This window comes from Cavia porcellus, unplaced genomic scaffold, assembly GCF_034190915.1.
Source record: "Cavia porcellus strain 051 isolate PalLab524CR breed Dunkin Hartley unplaced genomic scaffold, mCavPor4.1 scaffold_8, whole genome shotgun sequence".
NCBI lineage: Eukaryota > Metazoa > Chordata > Mammalia > Rodentia > Caviidae > Cavia > Cavia porcellus.
Window position 1 is genome coordinate 47,893,825 of NW_026947491.1, and position 9,118 is coordinate 47,902,942.

Consider the following 9,118-nt stretch of genomic DNA (forward strand, 5'->3'; position numbering starts at 1 on the left):
TTGTATTTTTCTTTTTTAAGAATATCCTGCAATACTTTCTGTAGAGTTGAGTTGGTGGTTGCAAATTCCCCCAGTTCCTCTTTATCCTGGAAGCACCTTGTTTTTCCATCAATTTCCAGGGACAGTTGTGCAGGATATCTCAATCTTGGCTGGAGATTATTATCTTTCAAAGCTTGAATTATTTCCCCCCACGCTCTTCGTGATTTGATGGTTTGTGCAGAGAAATCTGCTATAATTCTGATGGGTGTTCCCTTGTAAGTGGTCTGTTTCTTGTCTCTGACAGCTTTTAATATTCTGTTATTGTATTGAATTTCTGGAATTTTTATTATTATATGCCTGGGTGTTGCTCTGTTTGGGCTGTAGGTAGCTGGGGTCCTGTATGCCTCATACATCTGAGTATCTTTACCTTTTGCTAAATTAGGAAAATTCTCCTGGATTATTTCTGTGAGTAGCTTTAGTAGTTCACTTGTTTGTGTCCCTACTTCTTCTTTTATGTTCTTAATCCTTAAGTTATGGATCCTCTTATCATCTTCTTGTCTTTGTATTATTGCTGTTTGTTTCTTTGTTATTTTTAAGAAGTTTTTCATTTCATTCTCCCATATTACAAGTCTGCCCTCCAGTTCAGATAGTCTGTCCTTAGTTTCTTTCAAGCTGTTATGCCAGTCTTGGATAGACTTCTTAGTTTCTTGGTAGTCCCTTTGAACGTGCTTCATGTACTCTATGCTTTCTCTGTTTTCTCCATCAAACAATTCTCCCCTCTTTTTCTGTTCTTCCATTCCACCATCTATTTTTTCCTGGGTGGTGCTTAGCATTTCTCTAACTATTCTGCATACTTCTAGCTTCAGGTCGTTGATAACTTCATTCCTGAATTGGTCTATGAGGCTCTCTATATGGCGCTTTATGTCTATTGGTGCGGTGTCTGCTATTGCCTGTTTCTCAGAATTGGGGGCCAAGGAGCCCTTCTTGTTGCTGCCTCTTTCCATATTCTCCATTCCTTGTATATGCAAGCTTACATAGGAGACCCAGCTTCTCTCCCTGTCAGCCACAGCCTGATCGAATTGCTCCGGTTAGGTGCTCCCATCCACCGCAGCACACCAGGAAGTTGCGGATCAGGCAGCCTATGCGGGGCCCGCCCCTCCCGGTCACCATCAGGCTCTGGGATCTGGGTTGGGCTAGCCTACCGGGTCCACCAGCAGCATCACACAGGCCAGGCACTTTTCACCAATCCCGTCTGAGAGGGGGATGTGTGGCTGGAGTCACCACTGCGCCCTGCTCCCGCAGGACTGCCCCGGCCCAGAAAGTCCTCCGCTGGAGTCAAACTGTGGTAGAGTGTCAGTTTCTCTCACTCACCTCACCACAAGTCAGTGTACGCCTCCCTGCCCATCCTGTTTTCGACTCCGTTCACAGACTCCCGTTCTCAGAGCTTCCGTGCGTCTCTCTCCTTGCTGAGCCAATGTAGAGGCAGCCAGCCGCCGTGCAGCGGGAAACCCAAATCACGGCTTCCAATGGCGCGGGGTCCAGCCTCCACACCAAGGCTTTTCTGTTCCTGTTTTAGTGCCAGGACTGCATTCCAGGTTGGTTTCTCTCAGCCCAGTTTGTTCCTGAGTCAGCAGAGCATATCTCTACCGGCTTATGTCTCCTTAGTCCGCACCATTCCTGACTTCTGAACCAAGCCTTTCAGAGAGTCTCCGTAGTATCTGCTATCTGTCCGCCATGTTCTCTTTTTATAACTGTTTTGACAGTTAGCCTGCTTAAGTTCTCTTCCCATGCCCAGAATCATATTGACTCAGTTTAACAACTAGTAAATTTACCACAACACAAACAACAAAAATAGACCCCCTAAACTAAAAAAAAAACAATCAAAAGATCTGCAACTGAAATGGACACTTCTAAGAAATAAAAATGGCTAAATAGTACATTAAAAATTCAATGTCTCTGGCATTAAAGTAACACAAATTAAAATAACCCTGAGATTACATCAAGAAGTTAATGAATATATAAATTGCAATACCAATAAGTAATAAAATAAACTATCTATGCAACCAATAGTATGGATGAGTCTTGAAATAAGTGAAAGAAGCATAGTTAAAAAAGAATACTATATTATTTTCTTATTCAGCCAACTCCCAGACATGAAAGACATTTTTTAATTATTTTTGAGAATTTCTTCTCATTAATTTGGCTCAATGCAGGTGGATAAGCTATGTCATTTCACCACTATACTCCCCCTGTTTGTGACTACCATGTCAATACTTGTACTTTGACAATGAGGAAAGATTGTAGAGCAAAACACCAGAAAATCACAAGTGTCCATTAAGCAGAATGGAAATACCTGGAGAAAAAAAAGAGAGAGATAAAGAACTCAAGTTCCAGGAATCAATGAATTGCTGACAGGAAAAGTAGAAATTACAGAGAAAGCACAGCAACTGAAGACAATGCAGAGAAAAGAGTATAGCAGTACGAAATGTTCACCCCCACTCCCAGGAAAGAGAAACTGTTTCTGCAAACACAAAGTGTAAGCACACAGAGGCTTGGCAACCTTGATGACGATGCAATGTCATTGTAGAGCAGGTGTCCAGAATTTATTTCATGTAACTGAAATTTTATGCCTATTCATTCACAATTCTTCATTTGATCCTTACCTCAATATTTAATGATCAGATTTATACTCTCCAATTTTATAAGGTTGATTCTTTTAGCTTAAAATGTTGTATAGTATTTGTCCTTCTGTGATTGATTTATTTCACTTAGAATTATGTCATGAAAATTCATCCATATTGTCATATATGGCAGAAGTTCCTTCTTTTGTAAGAATGCATGATATTCCTCTGTAAATATATGCCTCATTTTCTTCACAGATTTTGTCAATAGAAATGGCACTCAAGAACCAGAACTCTCTGGAAAAGAATTGGAGCTATCTTCAATGACAGCAAGGACCCAAATCCCTCTAACAATGAGAATAACTGAGTTTATATCAAGAAAAACAGTGTAACAGGCTCCTCCAGGAGAATCAACAGTATACCATTTTCTCCTTAGTTCTACTGTTTACAGTGTTGGCAGCAGTACTCAGTGGGCCTTCTACACACACAACCATACTGATTTAATCTCCTAAGACATTTAGATCTACAGTGTGTGGAAAGTAAATGTGTGAAGATTAGCATGATAGTATACTTTTACTTAATCTTTTTTATAATCTCTTTATTACATAAAGGGGATTCTGGTGTATGACAGACAAAAACCTGTAATCCTAAATTCAAATGTGATTTATTATGTGTTCATAAAGTAGTTTTTTAATGTATGTGCACCTTGTCCACTTGAAATACTTAGGAAAGATGAGCAACCTTATAATAAGTGTAACAATTTGTGACAGAATTCTTGGCCAGATTTATTATTTCAGAATCAACATAAGGCATAAGATGGGATAAACCGTGGATTCCAGCTTTAATGCAGGAAAATGTTTCATGAGTTTGAAAAAGCTGACAAAGAATAAGAAGGTCACAATCATAACTAAAAGTGAAAGGCTCAAAAGAATTACAAAACAACATGAAGATTTTCTTCTTTGCTTGTGGCCAAAAGGTTAAAGATGTCAATTCAAATTTTTCTTGAAATATTTATCAAACACTAATGTGATCTAAAATTAAACATTTATAATCCATGTGTTCACAAAGTTATAAATGAAAATTACTAGAGACCAACTTGAAATAATGAATAAAGCTCAGAGTAAACATTCTGTTAAGGTTTTCTATAGAAGTTATGATAATTCATAAGCAAATGGTAAAAGATATAGTCAAATTCCTGCCATTTTGTAGCACATAATGATGAGTAAATTCAACCTCTAATCGACATCTAATAAGATTTTTAAAAATTATTTAAAAATATTTCTCTGTTGAAAGAATAAAATTCCATTTCTTGCATGGTCTTGCAAGTTAAAAATAAAAGCAAACAACTAAAAACAACTTACACCTAACCCTAAATCTAAACCTGATTTAAACCTCTAAATCTAAGTATAGCAATTGGAGAAACTCATTAGGGCAAGGAGACGAGAAGAGTCCATCAAAGGAGGCACTGCTACACATTTGCCTTCCTGAATGATACACTTTCATATTAGCTGGGATTTTGTGATAGAAATATAGTGTCACTTTTACTATTTCCACAAAATTTTCCAATAAAGAGTGTACAAGTATATCATTCCCTATGTTACAGTGTCACATCTTCCAAAATACCTTGCTCAGAACTCTTTTGAGCAGTAAAATAGTTCTTTAAAAAAATGTACTCCAACCATGAATGCAGTTCTGTAAGGGTGACTGTTACCATTTCTTGCACAAGATGTATTATCAGAACATGTAGTATGACTTAAACATATGTACTTCTTAAATCATAATTTAATAATATTGGAAAAATAAAATGATTTGATTATGTAAATTTGTTACTGTATTTTATGTAACAGATATGTTTGATTTTGCAAACTATATGACTCCTTTGTATTTAAAATTCTTTTAAGATAATATGTATTATTGGCTTATATAATTTTATCTGAAAATATTTTATAATCAAATTACATATATTTTATTGGCAAAATGTATGTAAAAAGGCATTGAAGATTAATAAGTTATAATTCACTAGTTAGAATGCCACATAAATGAAAATCATTTTATGACATTTTTTGTTTGACAGTTAAAAAGGATAAATAAATATAAAGGTCAAGATGGGTAACATAAAGGGCCAAAATGACAGACCAATAAATATTGAAATTTTAAATGCAAATGAAATGATGAGTGCTATAAAAACATTATTTAAAACTATGAACAAAATGTGTGCATTGTAGTAATTATTCCATAACATTGTAGAATAAAGTTTTGTTTCCCAATGCCATAAAACCAAACATACTACAGAAGAACTTTTAAAAAGTATTTTGTTGAAAATTTTTATATTTCAAAGTTATACATCAATGTCAATTAGGCTGAGTTTCAGTTGTGAGGAAAAGTGGTTTCATAATTACTTTTTGTGAAATATTAAGAATGAAATATTCATAATTTGCTGTTGGTGTAAATAAATATTTTGCACAAGACAACATTTTAGGTTCTCTGTGAATTATAACAAAGACGATTTTATCCAATCTCAAAGGACAATCACAATAGAAAAGATTTAGGATTCTGCTGAGATACTAAAGGATGGCTTCAAGAAATCCCTCTTGGTCTACAGGACAGCAGAGATATGACTTGGACTTTGTGTTGTCGTCAGGAGACCAAATCATTATGAGTGAAAACAACAAGACCTGGAATATTTGAAATACAAATGCAACCCCACAGAGAAGGATCCTAATTTAAGCATCTATATTCAGAAGACCCTATGTTGCCATACCTTTCTGTCTTTTCTTTGAATCTTACTTTCTTAGTCTTCTAGGCATACAAAATACAGAAATAGTGTGTTACTTCATCTTTTGAAGGTTTCCAGCATTCTGTTTTTATTTCCTTAAGTTGTTCCCTCCAACCATCATAAAATAGAGAAAAAATAAAATCATATTTGATTAATGTGAACTTTGCTAGTGTCTGATGGAGAACCAATAACTTTGTGTTCTTTCCTTCATTGTAGATTTGACAATCTAAAATATGTGACACCTGTCAAGATTTATCATACTATATATATATATAAACTCTTACTCCCAGGGCTGTGTGTTTGAATAGCTGGGGATTAACTGAATACATTAGGATAAAAAGGAATTGTCCCACTTTGTATTTCTGAGTACCCTTTTGAGTGAGTGGATTCATAGGATGAATGGCATTGTTCTTAGACAAAGTGGTTTCATGATTATTTTTCTGTGAAATATTAAGAATAAAATATTCAGAAATTGCTATCGATGGAAATAATATTTTGCACAAGACAACATTGTAGGGTCTCTGTGGATTACAACAAAGATGATTTTGTCCATTCTCAAAGGACAATCACAGTAGAAAAAAATTTAAGATTCTGCTGAGATACTAAAGGATGGCTTCAAGAAATCCCTCTTGGTCTACAGGACAGCAGAGACACAACTTGGACTTTCTGTTGTCCTCAGGAGACCAAAGCATTATGAGTCAAAACAAGAAGACCTGGAATATTTGAGATACAAATACAACCCCACAGAGAAGGATTCTAATTTAAGTATCTATAGTCAGAAAACCCTATGTTGCCATATCTTTCTGTCCTTTCTTTGAATATTACTTCTTAGCCTTCTAGGAATATAAAATAGGGAAATAGTGTGTTAGTACATCTTTTGAAGGTTTCCAGCTTCTATTTTTATTTCCTTAAGTTGTTCCCTCCAACCATCATAAAATAGATAAAAAACAAAATCAAATTTGATTAATGTGAACTTTGCTAGTGTCTGATGGAGAACCAATGACTTTGTGTTCTGTCCTTCATTGTAGATTTGACAATCTAAAATATATAGGTGATACATGTCAAAATTTAGCACAGTATATATACAGACTGGTTTTCCCTGTAGTGCACTTGAGTAGCTGGAAATTAATTGAATACATTAAGAAGAAAAGGAGCTGTCCCACTATGTATTTGTGAGTGCCCTATGAATAAGTGGATTCATAGGATGAATGGCATTATATAAAACAAAATTAGGAGGAAATAAAACATTTTCCATAAAGCCTGGTTGATAAGGAAGGATAATGTTCGAGCTGAAAACATATCTGAACTATATTCCCATTGACGGAGTTGCTGAATTTTAAGGCAAGTATTTTTTTTTCCAATTTATTCTGCTTAGCAAAAAGAAAAAGAAAAATATACTACATGTTCATTTCAGCTCAAAAATAAAAATTTCTGAATACACTATATGCCTTTCTAGCATATAATAGAAGATATAAAACTTAAACAGTGATGAAGTTGTAAGCCAGGAAGTGAACACATTGCATAAAATATTTACTTCATCTTATTTTAAATATATATATATATATATATATATATATATATATTCTGCATCTTATTCTAAATATATATATATATATAAAATACAGATAGATTCCATCCAAATTTTTATGTTGTATTAAATATAGATAATGTATATAGAATGGTATTTGGATAGTCAAAATATTAGTAATAAAAATAGATTAGTAATTAAATTATCAATATAAATTCTTATTTTATTCAATAAAAACATCATTAGTAGATTTCTTATGTCATAAAATGTTATGGTTTATTATCTTAGTCTTCTAATTTTCATCAGCTATTGATCGAATTAATATCTATTTTTGTTTTTAGGTGTAAAATTATCTGATATATGCAATATACAACATGGAAAAGAAAATAAAAGTGAATGTTCCATATAATTGTTTCAGCAAAAATATTTGCATAAATTTCACATAGAACAAGAATTATCGATTTTATTTTCTCTGAAATGTGACTTGTCACATAAAAGTTTCTTAATTTCCTCAGTTAGATTTAAAACAAGAGAAGTTGTAAATAATTTGAATTAACAGTTATGTATTAATACATAATGCAAAGAAAATATTCAAAATAAAAATGTCAGTTTGTGGAAGATATTTTCCAACTGAATCAAAGATTTATAGTGGTTTATATTGCATTATATTATTCCTCTTCTATCTTAATTGTCATTTCCCTAAAATACCTTTTTAAAAAGAAAAAAAGGGAAGATATAGAGGGACAGAGAGAGAGAGAGATGAATCACACAGTGATTACAGACTTTGTCCTCCTAGGCCTTTCTGACGATCCTGACCTTCAGATTGCAATTTTCCTCTTTTTATTAATCACATATATATTAAGTGTTACTGGAAACTTGACTATCATTACTCTAACCTTGGTGCACCCTCTTCTACAAACACCTATGTATTTCTTTCTCCGGAACTTCTCCTTTTTGGAAATATCATTTACAACTGTGTGTATCCCTAGGTTTCTTGTGGCAATGATCACCAGGGATAAGACTATTTCTTATAACAACTGTGCAGCCCAACTATTTTTCTTTATCTTCATGGGGGTGACTGAATTTTATATCTTAACCGCTATGTCCTACGATCGTTATGTGGCCATCTGCAAGCCCCTGCATTATGCCACCATCATGAGCAGGAAGCTCTGTGTACTGCTTGTACTGTGTGCTTGGCTGGGTGGATTTCTGACCATTTTCCCGCCTCTTATGCTTCTTCTCCAGCTGGATTACTGTGCGTCCAATATCATTGATCATTTTGCTTGTGACTACTTTCCCCTCCTACAGCTGTCTTGCTCAGACACACAGCTCCTAGAGGTGATTGGTTTCTACTTCGCTTTAGTTACTCTGCTATTCACTTTGGCATTAGTCATTTTGTCTTACATGTACATTATCAGAACTATTCTCAAAATTCCATCTGCCCATCAGAGAAAAAAGACTTTTTCCACCTGTTCCTCTCACATGACTGTCATCTCCATCTCTTATGGAAGCTGCATATTTATGTATGCTAATCCTTCTGCCAAAGAGAAGGCCTCATTGACTAAAGGGGTAGCCATTCTCAAATCCTCTGTTGCTCCCACTTGAATCCCTTAATTTACACTCTGAGGAACCAGCAAGTAAAGAAAGCCTTCAAGGATGTGGTTCACAGAGTAGTACTTTCTACAAATAAATGAAATAAACTTTTGTAAGAATAAAAACTGATATAAAAATCAGTTAAATAAATTTGAAAGTCTTAAATATCTGTATTAAATACACAACTGTCTTATAATTTCTTTATATGGTATGTTGTATATAGTTTTATATATTCACAGTCAATTTCTTCCACCTTCACACACAAATATATCTAGTGTGTTGTTTATTGTCGAGTTAATTAATAATATAGTAAACTATTCCCGAAACAAAATTTTCTGGAAATGAGATATATTTATTTAAGACACACTGCATGTTATGTTACAATAAAATAAGTTTAACAGAATCAGCACATAAAAAGGCATATACGTTATCTTGTATTTCATATGTAACATTTCAAACTTTGTGAAACTTCTGTTGTATTTTCAAGATGATTATTGACAATATGTTAACACTCTTAAAACACCCTCTTCGGTTTATGTTGGCTTATAAAATATAATCTCTACTGGTAATATAGATAGGATATTTCACCTTAAAGTTAGAATTTTGTACTTGGGAAAATTT

The 9,118-nt window shown here is 34.0% G+C and overlaps 1 protein-coding gene across 1 annotated transcript; it reads left to right on the plus strand.

Annotated features, from left to right (window-relative positions):
* Window positions 1-7,663: 7,663 nt before the first annotated feature.
* Window positions 7,664-8,509, plus strand: LOC100730491 (olfactory receptor 6C3). Its single transcript, XM_003475992.4, has one exon. The coding sequence runs from the start codon at window positions 7,664-7,666 to the stop codon at window positions 8,507-8,509; it is 846 nt and encodes a 281-aa protein (XP_003476040.3).
* The last annotated feature ends 609 nt before the right edge of the window (window positions 8,510-9,118 follow it).

What these genes read in the sequence shown, in the direction of transcription:
- LOC100730491 (XM_003475992.4), top strand. Translation starts at nt 7,664, where the DNA reads ATGAATCACACAGTGATTACAGACTTTGTCCTCCTAGGCCTTTCTGAC.